The sequence below is a fragment of the Ictalurus punctatus genome, chromosome 3 (assembly GCF_001660625.3).
Source record: "Ictalurus punctatus breed USDA103 chromosome 3, Coco_2.0, whole genome shotgun sequence".
NCBI lineage: Eukaryota > Metazoa > Chordata > Actinopteri > Siluriformes > Ictaluridae > Ictalurus > Ictalurus punctatus.
This window is the reverse complement of record NC_030418.2, coordinates 28,108,329-28,121,192: the sequence shown is the minus strand read 5'-3', so window position 1 is coordinate 28,121,192 and position 12,864 is coordinate 28,108,329. Positions and strand designations below refer to the sequence as shown.

The 12,864-nt window shown below is 37.1% G+C and overlaps 2 protein-coding genes across 3 annotated transcripts; both read right to left on the bottom strand.

Moving 5' to 3' along the window:
* Positions 1 to 600: 600 nt before the first annotated feature.
* stx3a (syntaxin 3a) lies at positions 601 to 6,875 on the bottom strand. 2 transcript variants are annotated; one of them, XM_017463121.3, is made up of 11 exons: positions 6,581 to 6,875; positions 5,522 to 5,596; positions 5,318 to 5,417; positions 5,069 to 5,143; positions 4,124 to 4,194; positions 3,345 to 3,453; positions 3,107 to 3,180; positions 2,829 to 2,963; positions 2,463 to 2,573; positions 1,121 to 1,206; positions 601 to 998 (listed from the first exon to the last, which is right to left on the bottom strand). In XM_017463121.3, the coding sequence occupies exons 1-10, from the start codon at positions 6,608 to 6,610 to the stop codon at positions 1,129 to 1,131; spliced, it is 858 nt and encodes a 285-aa protein (XP_017318610.1). In that variant the 5' UTR covers positions 6,611 to 6,875; the 3' UTR covers positions 601 to 998; positions 1,121 to 1,128. The 2 variants fall into 2 exon arrangements, with proteins under 2 accessions (XP_017318610.1, XP_053535824.1); XM_053679849.1 differs by lacking the exons at positions 601 to 998; positions 1,121 to 1,206 and having other exon boundaries at positions 1,822 to 2,573.
* A 1,212-nt stretch (positions 6,876 to 8,087) lies between these two features.
* Positions 8,088 to 12,834, bottom strand: ndufs8a (NADH:ubiquinone oxidoreductase core subunit S8a). Its single transcript, XM_017463142.3, has 7 exons — positions 12,732 to 12,834; positions 10,795 to 10,842; positions 10,626 to 10,691; positions 10,451 to 10,540; positions 9,869 to 10,041; positions 8,994 to 9,122; positions 8,088 to 8,824 (listed from the first exon to the last, which is right to left on the bottom strand). Exons 2-7 carry the CDS (start codon positions 10,835 to 10,837, stop codon positions 8,693 to 8,695), a joined length of 633 nt encoding a protein of 210 aa, XP_017318631.1. The 5' UTR covers positions 10,838 to 10,842; positions 12,732 to 12,834; the 3' UTR covers positions 8,088 to 8,692.
* Between the last annotated feature and the right edge of the window lie 30 nt (positions 12,835 to 12,864).

The following is a 12,864-nucleotide window of genomic DNA, read 5'->3' as shown; positions in this document are numbered from 1 at the left end:
TCGTAAGAATGGCAACACTGATTGGCTAATATATCTATCCCTGAGTTCACTATTCATTTTAAACAACAAAAAAAATACGAGTTATAACAGAGAAAGGTTAGAAACAACCGTGTTGTAGGCTAAACTGTATTTAACGATTACAATGATTATGATCAACAGGCAATGGCACTGTTGTTTCTTTCCAACATCCAGGATTCATTTGTTAACGTTTCCCCCAAAAGCCTACACAGTGTAGCCTATATTTTACATTTCATCAGGTCCAGACTGGAATAAATGCATTTTATTTCATTCCTGCAGAAATGTATATTTCTATCATTAAAACCCAGTTATAATTTATATTATCATCCCATCCTAGATCATATAGCAACCAGACAGCAGAAAATTAAACCTAAACTTAAACTTAAGACAATTAATCATTAATGTTAAGCCAAGAAAGTTAGAGCATTTAGGACAGTCAGTAATACCACTGCATAATAATAATTTTTAAAAAATAGAAATCCAGAAAAGGTATTCTTGTTTTCCAATTCTTTCGTTTATTCGTTTATTTATTTAATCAACTTCTTTTTTTTTTTAAATAGGTAAACCTGAGTTAAGGAAGAAACTCTTATTTTTAGCACAGAGCCATTGAGTATTCATAAAAACACACGGCTTAAGCGCCCTCCACCGGCGGATAATACCAGTCCATCAGTTAAAACTCAACAAAACTTTCAGAGAAAGTTTCAGAGAAATACAGTAGATAGTATTATGCTCGCCTACCTAACAAACACAAACCGACTGTTTACTACACATAGCAGACTGTTTATAGGCCTACAAAGGACAAGTAAAGTAAGTTGAAAATTTAGGATAACAAAAGAAAAAAAGAAAAAAAAAACAGGACAAACAATGGGGATATAAAAGAGAGGAAAGGCAAAGAAAGCCTTCGAGTCTGTAGCATCATTTATTGGTTGATGTCTAAGACTCCAAAGTGAGTTGGGTCTTGGGCTACATCGCCTCTTCACCTGTGTCATGGGGAAGAAGTAAAAGCCAAATACATAATTACAAACGTCCTTCTAGATGGTAAAGACGGTGTATGATAGAATATATAAGACAAAGCACAACACACTGTTAACATTTTACCCACCAGAATTCTTACTTCAACCAGCTGTATACGAGGGAGCCAATGATGACCGCAAGAATGATGCAACACAATGTGATCATCATCTGTTTCTATTGTGGGTGATGAGAGAAGCCCGTGTGGAAAAGTGAAGAATGCAATATGGGGCAAAATAATATGCAAGTGAAAACAGAGAGAGAGATGAGCAGGATTAGTGAGAGAACAGGAAACAGGCAGATATATCAAAGATTGTGAATGGATAGAAACATAAATGGGATGAAAACAAGGGAATGTCAGACAGGAAATGGAAAATAATAATAAATTTAATTTTTTTTAAAAACCCAAATGCTAGACAAAACACAGAAGAAGAAAACAAAATTTAACAGAAAAACTGAATAATGGAATCAGAGACTGAAGTCTCATGCTGGACAGAAATGTAATTTATTTGTATACCCCCAAAAAAGACTGTGTGTGAAGCATAGCCTTCAATAAAACAATACAAAAAAACTATTGTTACAATGATGGAAATTAGAAATCACCCTTATCAAAGTTGTAATATGTATTTCCATAGAGAGTTCCTATAGTTATTAGACTATTTGAATAGTCACTTGAATTGAATTGGTTTTAATCCATACCTCAATAAATCCAAAACAAATAGTCTATAAAGAATGAAAAGTCTTATGACAATAAAATGGGTTATGTGAATGCAAAATTAATGAATCTCCAATTAATAGCCAAAATTATTATTGTACACATGTACAGTATATCATCCATACACTACAAGGCCAAAAGTATGTGGACACCTGCCCATCACACCCATATGTGCTTTGTGAACATTCCATTCCAGATTTTTTTAAAATCTGCTTTAATATCCTCCACTCTTATGTGAAAGTTTTTTACTAGTTTGTGCAGCGTGGCAGTGGGGATTTGTGTTCAGAGTATTAGTGAGGTCAGGCTCTCATGTTGGGTGAGGAGGCCTGGGGTGCAGTCGCCGTTCCAGTTAATCCCAAAGGTGTTCAGTGGCTCTGTGCAGGCCACTCGAGTTCTTCCACTCAAAACTTGGCAAACCATGACTTCATGGAGCTCACCTTTTTCATAGGGGCATTGTTGTGCTAGAAATTGTGCTGTTACAACAAAGACATCCTATATGATTGTGTGCTTCAAACTTTGTGGCAACAGTTTGGGGAAGAACACCATATGGGTGTGAAGGTCAGGTGTCCACAAACAGTTGGCCATTTAGTGTATTACTGAACCCCTGAGTTATATTATTATTGTCCTTTTTGGCAAAAGTAGCATCTGCATTTAAAATATGGCTCAATTGCATACATGGATGTGATAAACCTGTGAGATATTTAATTTCCCAATTTACCCTCCGGGCTTCCTGCTGGAACTTGGCTGCTTTTTTGGTGTCAGCCACTGCTCGTTCCACGAAGCCCACAGACTGGTCCATGTTGCTTTCAATCCTGTCTATTATGCTTCCCTATACACAAATGAAGATAAAACAGAGGTCAATGTCAAAAACAACCAAGTCAGCAATATTTAGAACAAATTACTTTGTAAAGCTATTGACAGATGGTACTAAAACTATCAAATATAGCATAAACTATTAGTGAACTACCTAAAAATAAAAATGTTCTTGCCTTTGTGACACAGAACCCTTAGTGAATACTTAATTCCTCTGTTCTAACTCTGAGCTTGTTCTGATATCAGAAATACAGAGCTGCTGATGTGGTACCTGATTCTCCACTAGCATGGCAATGTCAACAAACATGTCATGCAGCTCCTTAATGCTGCTCTCCAGTCGCATGATGTCTTTGTGCCTCGCTTCAATTTCACTCAAGGCCTGCTTGGAGATGGCTGAGTCCATGAGCTGCACGCAAAACAAATGGGCGACATTTGTTTGTTAGTCCACTGCTAATAGCTCAACACGAATGTATGCCCAAGAATACAAAAATGTAAACAATAAATAAACCAAAAGAATAATGTTGTGACATTTAGGAAACACACACACACCCCTGCTGTGAAGACGGCAGCATTGCCACCATCCAGCATCTCTTCCAGCTCCTCATCAGTAGTGGTTTTACCCGCTGTTACATTGGAGACAAAAGAAATGGTCACTTTCTGTTAAACACTCTAGACTCTTTAGGTATCATTAATTATTATAGGATTACACAACAATCTTATTTGTACTAATAGAAATGTCTTTTAATGTACAGTATGTGCCACTGGGTGCATAATGTGTGTGACTCACTGATCTCTAGCTGTCTCTGGATCCTCCCTTTGCTCTTCTCTCTGAACTCTACTTGTGCTTCATTGTACTTGGTCATTACCTCCACAAATTTTCTTGCTAGGACAGCATGCTGGGAGAAATGACAAAGACACAGAGAAATGTAGGATGTGGCTCGTTCAATCAAGCTGTGTAACACAGTTAAGTAACATTTCCATTTGCATTAGTAAAAAGAAAGGTTGTGAGTTCAAATCTCAGGATGGCCATACACTCAGTTTGGATGTTTAATCGAGAACCTTCCTCCTTAATTACTCAGTTGTATGCTTTCAATGTACTCTACTTACATGTAAGATTCTTGTAACCATCTACCAAACAAATGTACACACCAATCGGCCATAACATTAAAACCACTGATAGGTGAAATGAATAATATTGATTATCTCGATACAGTAGTACCTGTCAAAGGGTGGGATATATTAGGCAGCACATGAACAGTCAGTTCTTGAAGTTAATGCATTGGAAACAGGAAAAATAGGCAACCCTAAGGATCTGAGAGACTTTGACAAGGGCCCAAAAGTGCTGGACAAACAAGTCCGACCCAACGGAGGCCCCACCTCACAGCTCACAGGACTTAACAGATCTGCTGCTAACGTCTAGATACCACCGCCAGATACCACAGCACACCTTCAGAGGTCTTGTGGAGTCCACGCTTCGACATGTCAGAGCTGTTTTGGCGGCACAAAGGGGACCTACACAATATTAGGCAGGTGATTTTAATCTTATAGCTCATCGGTGTATGTTACCTGAGATTTCTTTATCCGTGTATCGGCTGAGACTCTCTCTTCTGCATTTGACTCCAAACTCTGCTCGATGCCTGATAACAAGATCAAATATTCAATATTTTGACAAGGAAATATTTTTTTCCCCCCAGAGTTAATGTTAACCATGGCATTTATCAGTCTCTCCAGGATTTTGTGATTTGCGAACACAAGTGCAAAATCAAGCAAACTGCGCAATATCCTGAGGCGCTTGCAATTTTTCAAAATGACCGCAGATTTTCTGTAGATTTGGGCCAAGACATGTTATGTAACATCATCACAACACGCATTCAGCCAAAGCCCGTTCAAGTCACATGAACATGAGTACAGCTAACAAAGTCCCATTTACCAGCAAACATCACTCACAAAGACTAAAAAAATAAAAACTAATAGTGTAGTAGTTTAATAGTAAAACTATTTTGTACAATTTCGCCAGTAACAGACTGATTTATAACTGCTATAACATGATAAAAAAAAAAACTAAATCAACTATAAATGGATAAAAATTACGTTATTCTTTAATAGCAAATACTGTGATATAAAAGGAACAAAACACATTAGGAGTCCTGTAATTGGAAAATAATCAACTTTGGGGTGCTAAAATGAAATAATAAAAAAAATGTAAAATGTGTTTTATATGCTATTTTCCAGCTGAGCAATAAAAAAAAAACATTCATATAACAATTACTATGTTCATGTCACTTGACCAGAGAGTAGCAAAATAAGATAAAAAGGTATAGTTTTTAATTTTTGTATCTCACATTCCCTCCATTTATTAATGGTTCATGCAACACTATTGATTTGCGATGTATAAAATTTTAGAGAGAGTCTGGGTCAATGGAACATTAAACCATTACACCATTGTCATCATGCATTATTTAGTTACGTGATGTGGCTTTTGATATTCGCTTTTTATAAAAGAAAACCCACTTTTGAGTTTATTGCGAACATTGTTGGCTAATTTCTTGATTTCATTGGTGATGGCTTCCAGGTCATCTTGTGTCTCTGAGAGAAGAAAGAGAAAGACGAGTCAGAGCATACAAACACTGAAGCTGGGAAGTGGGTAAAATACAGACAGTTAGTAGCAGTTAATTCTGGAGAAAACTGAAAGTCATTAAAGTCATTAACGGGATAGAAAATTGAAACGAGATATGGGGAGAGATGACTAGGAAGGTTTACTTTGGTCCGAGGTAGGTGCAGAGAGGATGACAGAATACAGGCGCTTTATCTCAGTCACGTTCTCATCAATCTTATCAATACTGGTACGGATCTCCTCAATCTGATAAAATCATACCCACACACCCACACACACACACACACTGACTGTGAATAATAGTATGAGACCTCCTTAAAGAATGTCTGTGCTGTTAAAGAGTGACATACCTGAACAAAGAACTCATCCATAAATTCTTTATTTTCCACCTGGATGTCAACATCTTCAGGTGTTTGATCTGTTTTCTGACAAAAGAAACCATGGTCAAACACAGGCTAACTAAAAATATTACCAGGGACTCATTTTATAGCAACCGAAGGCAGTGACCTAAATAAGTCTGCACTGTGTACAAGAAGGTGACCACATCAAATGTAATTTGTAAAGGACAGGAAATGGAGAAGCCTCCCCCACCCCTAATCTCTTTTGGCTAAATCCTCTCCCACCCCCTCTACCCCACTAGTTTGTGAAGGCGGGAATTGGCAGCATCCCTATAAATCAGTGTTGTCTGATTGGATATGTTTTTATCCAAATGCCACATCTATAATTACATTTAATTGGAAGAAAAATCGCATTTGATCGCAGCTGATCGGAATGCATACATGTTGACTGGTTTACAATGAGTGGGTTAGTCTCATAACAATCACTCCAATCTGGCATGATCCCATAGTTATACCTGTGAATCAGCAGCATTATAGAGACTGTGAGACTTGTTAGTATTCGTATTATAAAGGTCTATTTACATTTACATTTATTCATTTAGCAAACGCTTTTATCCAAAGCGGCTTACAAATGAGTTAATGTTTGCATATACATGCTCAGAAATAAAAACTACTAAATTGTGCCGTTCCTTGTCACTGCTTGGCACCCATTGGAATGGCACTACCTCATTTTTACCTATAGTATGTGTCTTTTACATAGAAAGATAAGTGTTGAGATCCTTTAAATCATTTGAATTGATTATTAAAGCACATCATTTGACATTAGAGTCTATTCCTGTACCTTTAATTTGCTTTTAGAGTAATACACTACATGCACCTTTCCAGGTAAAAGATACACACTATAGGTACAGAAGATGTGCTATTGATGGCACCATACAAGTGACAAGAACATGTCCACATTAGTACTCCTTTTTTTCCTGATATTCTAAGCTTTAGATATCTGAGTATCAATTCCAATTTATATCTCATTATAAAGAGTTTAACTGGTAGAAATAGAAACAGAAATCTTACCTCCTTCAGCTGTGCCAGTCGGTCCTTCATCTTGGCGCAAAGGTGTTTAAAGTTAAATCAGTTAATGTAAATAAATTTCACTCCAGGTTTTAGAGAGATATCTACTGTCACACTGGAAAACTGATCATTAAGGGGAACCACATATTCTGAATAATTTCAAATAGATTTAATGCTTAAATTTTAGGCAATAAATATTCATTGCTAAATAAAATAAATAAATAAATAAACATGACAGACAGTGCCTTCTCCGCGTAGCATTTCTAAGCCTCTCAGAGCGGATTAGTGCAACAGTTGTGCGTTGCCAGATTGGGATTCCTGTGTCCAGTCAGATCGCAGTTTAAAACACGGTCAATTCTGTATGAGCAAATGATGATTAAATTCGAAAGGTCACCGTTTTAATCTAATAGGTGCCTTATTGGCTTGTTTTGACATGCTTCGTAGATTGTCAAATACAAAGTGTGTATACTGTATGCATTATTTGCAGTTAAATAAGGCTTTTATTGGAAGTTTTACTTGTTATGAAACAACTAGGTTATTAATAATAATTATATTATTATATAGACAGCGTAAACGTGTGAATTCATATTACTGGATGAAGCTGGGAATCGAATGATGAATTTATCAGGGATGCATAATTAGATGCTTTTTACCATTTACACTGAAAAAAAAAACAAATCATTACCACTGTGTTGTAATTCTCAGCACCTCTAAAAATTAAATAAAATCAATAAATCACGCATATTTTATTTTAGGGGTAAATTATAACCATTTGAAGGGTAGTTTTCCAAACCCAATCTGGCAACCCGGCATGGAGCGCTTTAATCTCTCCCTTCATGGACGCCACTCAATTAGCGACAAACGGAGAGGAGGAAGATACTGCGCATGCGCCAACGAATTACCGCAAAAACCTTCCATAACAGTCTTCCAAACGGCATATTTGAGAGGGTATTAGTTTCCATGGACTTTTAGTTTCATTAACAGTAGGCTAGTGCTTAAGTATTACATCATTCTTAACAAAATATCATAACGTGCACAGTTTATATTATATTGCAACTATTATTTTTCATTTTGAATCTTCAATACAATTTCATCAATGTTTTTACTTTAAGTAAAAGTTCACGCTAATAACTCTGCTCCAAATTCCTTCTCTACTGTTTTATACTAATGCATATTTGTAACTATAGATGTCATCTTCCAATATTGCCTATCCTTTGTTAAAACAATTATACAGTAAATTTACTTAAAACATCTTTAAATCGGGTGATCAGCTATTAACCCAACAATGCAACCTTAAGCGGTCAATTCAGCGAGAAAATATTAATCAAACAGGCATGCCATTTTGATTTTAGGCCACTGTATTTTCATGCAAAATACAAAAATGCAAGATTAATTTGTGCTGTGAATCATTTCAATAATTCTGTCCATTAAAACCTGTTTGTCACAGAAATCCCATTATATAATTAATCCTGATCATTAACCACATTACATGAAGATGAAGAAAGAAGCCTTTTTTTTCCAACATTAATTTATTCAATACAGGTATTTTGTACAGTTATTATACGGACACACAATCCTGTCTGTCTTTCCGTAAGTCATAACGTCAGAGCAACACCTCTATTGCTGAGCTGTGTGTTTAAGGTAAGAAGAGTTACTGAAAAGCAAAACTGATGGCCTGTCTGACATGTTGCAGCACTCTGAGGTGTGCTTTTGGGACGGTGTGTATGTAGAGTGTGTGAGGAAACTGTACAGTGTGTGTCAGTCAGATGTTTTGTACTGAAGTACAGTGCACAAGTGCCATTTTTTTTTTTTTTTTTTTTTAAACAGATTTCAGAACTTATCGAACTTTCTGGCCATAGAGTTTCCTAAAAGCATCATTGTATTATCACCATCTTGAATTATTAGAGAGTCAATCAATATACCACGATGTTTGTGCTGCAATCCATTGGGCTGCTCAACTTTAATCAGGAACAAACTGAACAATTTATCAACGATCGCTATTGATGGAGATAACTCAGTTGATAGTCAGTCGGTCAGTCATTCAGTCAGCCAGTCAGTCAGTCAGCCAGTCAGTCAGTCAGTCAGTCAATGTGTGCCAGATCCCAGACAGTCAGTCTATCTGTAAAGATAGTCAGCCTGAATATTGGCTGCAATCTCAGCCTCCCATTTGTCTCCATTATTGAGCAGCTTTTCCTTGTTATAGAGAAGCTCCTCGTGAGTCTCTGTAGAAAATTCAAAGTTCGGCCCCTGAGTAAAAGGAGAGACAGATGCAAGAAAATTGTAGCGAGGCATGGTTGACATGCTGTGTAATAAGTTTCAAATGTGCCATTCACACATAAAAACTGCACAACATATATACAGATCTATCAGTAATAGGATACAACATATTTGTAAGCAGCAGATTGACAAAACTCACCTCTACAATGGCATCTACAGGGCAAGCCTCCTGGCAGAAACCACAGTAGATACATTTTGTCATGTCGATGTCGTAACGTGTTGTTCGCCTGCTGCCATCAGCACGAGGTTCAGCTTCGATTGTAATGGCCTGGGAATTGACAGCAGATGGATGTGTGTGTATTTTATATAAATTACAAAGATTCAATATAATGATATTTAATATAGCACTCGGAAATCTGATACGAGACTTTTGAAGTGCAATATGTGTCAATTAAGGCTACAGCATCCTAAGTAAAATGTATTAAACAGTAAAATATTAATAAGGCAATTTATGAACAAAATCTACCAGTTTAACGTTTATGATGAATTTTCACTATGACTTTACACTGTAGATTAGAATAAAATATTCCTTAAAATATATAACGATAGATAGTTAGACAGATACACAGATTAAACTAAATCTTTGAGCTTCTTTTTAGTGGTTTAAATTGACAGACAAATTTCACTAATGTGAAACACACATTGCCAAAAGTTTGTGGACACCTGACCATCACACCCATATGTGCTTGTTGAACATCCCATTTCATGTACAGTTACAATGAAAATTATAAAACCCCCATTGCAAATCAAGTTTATTGTCAAAATTCACAGACTTTCGGCTGTTTGCAATGAACAAATTGAAGAAAACTACTGAAATAGTTCAACACAACGAATGCTTCAATTGGTTTCCCCAAATTCAACTGAAAATGCAACTTATAATGACTTCTCCAGTTTCAAAATTATTCAACCCCTTGAATAGAATACCTCACAACAGCACAAATATGCAAAACAGGTGTTGTCTCAAGCACACCTGATGCATCTAATCAAGGGCTTCATTAGTGTATGAGTGTGTACCTGTGCTGGGCAGATAGCTTCACAGAGCTTGCAGGCAATGCAGCGCTCCTCTCCAGACGGGTACCGGCGCAGGGCGTGCTCTCCTCGAAAGCGAGGGGACAGTGGGCCTTTCTCAAACGGGTAATTAATGGTGGCAGGCTCACGGAAAAGATAACTCATAGTCATTCCCAAACCTAAAACATGGCAATTTCATTATCTTCAGAGGTTTGTACAGGTGACTAAGCAGTAGTTTACAAAAAAAGATGATACTATGGCAGAGGAACAATTTCATCCTGCTTATTAATATTATTTCATTCTGGCTCTTTCTACATATCCAGCAAGACAATGACACTTTAGTGTGGCCTGTTCTTAATCCCTGATATCACATTCTGGGAAAGGCAGGGTCAATTACTCAAACACTGACTGACTACTACTTTCATAGCTATTGGATTTTATTTATTATTTTAGAGCATTTCTAGCAGTTGGCCTTTTCAACAATGTGGGCAGAAAAATGAAACTGGAGGTAAAATGCTTTCTTGTGATATATTCTTATGAATTCAGGGCCTGTGCTTTGGGGTTTAAAAGCAAAATTTAGTTATTGACCTCGGAACAGCTCTGTCCACAGCAGGGTCTGAGCGGCTCGGTCCGTGATAGACTTCATATCATTGAGAGGTTCCTGAGCGTTCACATATTCTACAGAGAAAGAGGGACAATATAATGTATGGCATAAAGCTAAACATTGTATCTTGTTATGGATCTATGTACATGTTACACTTACTGTAACCTTCTCTGTGCGCTGATAAACTGAGAGGACGCCCAAGATTGTGCCTCGCTACAAAGCAGCCTGCGGAAGGGGGGGGACAGGGGGAAGCAGCCACAACAACATATTTAAATGTGCACACACTAAGCCAAAACTGTATTTTCATCCCAGCATGTAAACATCATACCTGGCCTGGACACAGAAAAGAGGAGACGTAATGTTGCAGCCATCACCCCTGGAACAAAATATGCTACAGTTAGAAAAGCACACTAAGTTTTGATATGTAATATTTGGATTTTAACACAGTGAAAGTGTATAAGAAGACATGGAATATATAATATTTTATTTTTCTATACAAATATCACACACATGCACAAAGTATTGATGGTCTTCCTTACATTTAAGTAGAGTAGTATAATACAAGGGTGAGTCAAGTGAAAACCTTAATAAGTTCAATTATATATATATATATATATATATATATATATATATATATATATATATATATATATATATATATATATATAAATAAATACAGTGAAAAAGTACATTAAATTTGTAGTTGCAAAAGGAAAAATTGTACTATTGGCCCATTGTTCACTCTTCACTCGGAAATGCAGAAACAGGGATGAAAAATAGGGGGAAATAACAATATAATAGTAATGTTTAAAGTAAATAATTGTAAAAACAATGTTAAAGTAATTTAAATAAATTGTAGCAAAAAATAAACTTAAATAATACATGCAAGTAACAAATAGCATATTACTGACTACTGTAAACACAGTCTGCACTACAAATCACATTATTTCTATCTTTTAATATGCCGTGTGTCCAGAATACGAGTATCAAACTCCAGGGAACACTCTCATAAAATTACTGAATAATTCACTGACTAAATTTCAGTTGTTTTTTTTAATAGTCCAATACAAGAGAGGGTGTTGCATAATGACTTCTACTAGTGCACTATGTTTCCAATTCAATCACACAGCCACATCGTGCACAGGAATTTACTAAAGTGGTCAAAAATATTTAAAATCCATCCATCCAGCCATTTCCATACCGCTTATCCAACACAGGGTAGCTTGGAGCCTGTCCAGGTAACTCAGGGCACAAGGCAGGGGACACACTTGACAGACAATTTGGAAAAGCCAACTAGCCTACAGCACATGTCTTTGGACTGGGGGAGGAAACTGGGATACCCGGAGGAAACCCTCGAAGCACAGGGAGAACATGCAAACTCCACACACACAAGGCAGAGGTGGAATTCGAACCCCCAACCCCAGAGGGTTTGTTATTCCCTACAATACAACACCATTTGGAATTCAGTCTAAAATGATGCCCTACCCTGGATGACAGAAACCATAAAGTTCATCCTGGACGTCCTGCATTCTCTAGACATTAAACTTTTACACACATGGCTATGTGGGAATACACCAGTGCGTTTCAATGTTTTTTAGACATGTTTACAAATATAGTTAAACTACCCTAACTAGTGCACTACTTAATGAACAGCGCTTGTTTTTGGACATACAATCTTACTGAAACACCATCAAACAGGCGCGCGCGAAGTTTTGCACCGAAGGAAACACAAACACGACACATTAGTTCCGCTGAAGTCGAGGATCAGATCTGTTATCCAGCTATACTCAACTGTCTTTTTAAACAACGTATAAATATTCTGTTACGGCTTGTTGTGCATGCCAGGGTGTAACGGAATAACATTCTGCAAGATGAACTAGCTAGAAATGTAAAGTAGTGCTCTGTGAGGACGCAAGTTTCAAACTAGCCATAGCTAGCCATAATATTAGCTCGTTAACATGATGTCGGAAACAGCAGACAATTTTACTGGAGACAGTGACGCTTCTGTTGATAAATTGCCGATTAAAAATAATCCTTGTCCTTCCCGTCAGGTTGAAAACACACATCTACCTGAACATACACACAGACTAGCTGCTGCACTCTCAAGGACTTTCAATGACTGTCTCGCTGCTGCACCCAAAATCCACAATCAGCGTCGGGTTTTTCTGGATCAGATAATGTACAACGAGCTGTCTCTATAAAATCTGAAAAAGCCATACGACTTACGAAGACCGAGTTATACACCTTAATGTAGATGATACTCACCGGCGTTTCGCTATTTGGCCTTCTAAACCAGAACAGCGGACGTTTTAGGAAGCACACATGCGCGACGCAGGAAGTACCACTGACCACGTGACTGGAACTTAATCGTTCTCTTTTTTTTGTTTGTCTGGCATTT

Excerpts from the sequence above, each read along its gene's own strand:
- ndufs8a (XM_017463142.3), bottom strand. The coding sequence starts at position 10,837 with ATGGCTGCAACATTACGTCTCCTCTTTTCTGTGTCCAGGCCAG. Across the intron at positions 10,692-10,794 it reads CTTTTCTGTGTCCAGGCCAG|GCTGCTTTGTAGCGAGGCAC; the intron begins GTATGATGTTTA and ends CCCCTTCCGCAG. Across the intron at positions 10,042-10,450 it reads GTGGACAGAGCTGTTCCGAG|GTTTGGGAATGACTATGAGT; the intron begins GTCAATAACTAA and ends GCCATGTTTTAG.
- stx3a (XM_053679849.1), bottom strand. The coding sequence starts at position 6,610 with ATGAAGGACCGACTGGCACAGCTGAAGGAG. Across the intron at positions 5,597-6,580 it reads GACTGGCACAGCTGAAGGAG|AAAACAGATCAAACACCTGA; the intron begins GTAAGATTTCTG and ends TTCTTTTGTCAG. Across the intron at positions 2,574-2,828 it reads CCATGCTAGTGGAGAATCAG|GGAAGCATAATAGACAGGAT; the intron begins GTACCACATCAG and ends ATTTGTGTATAG.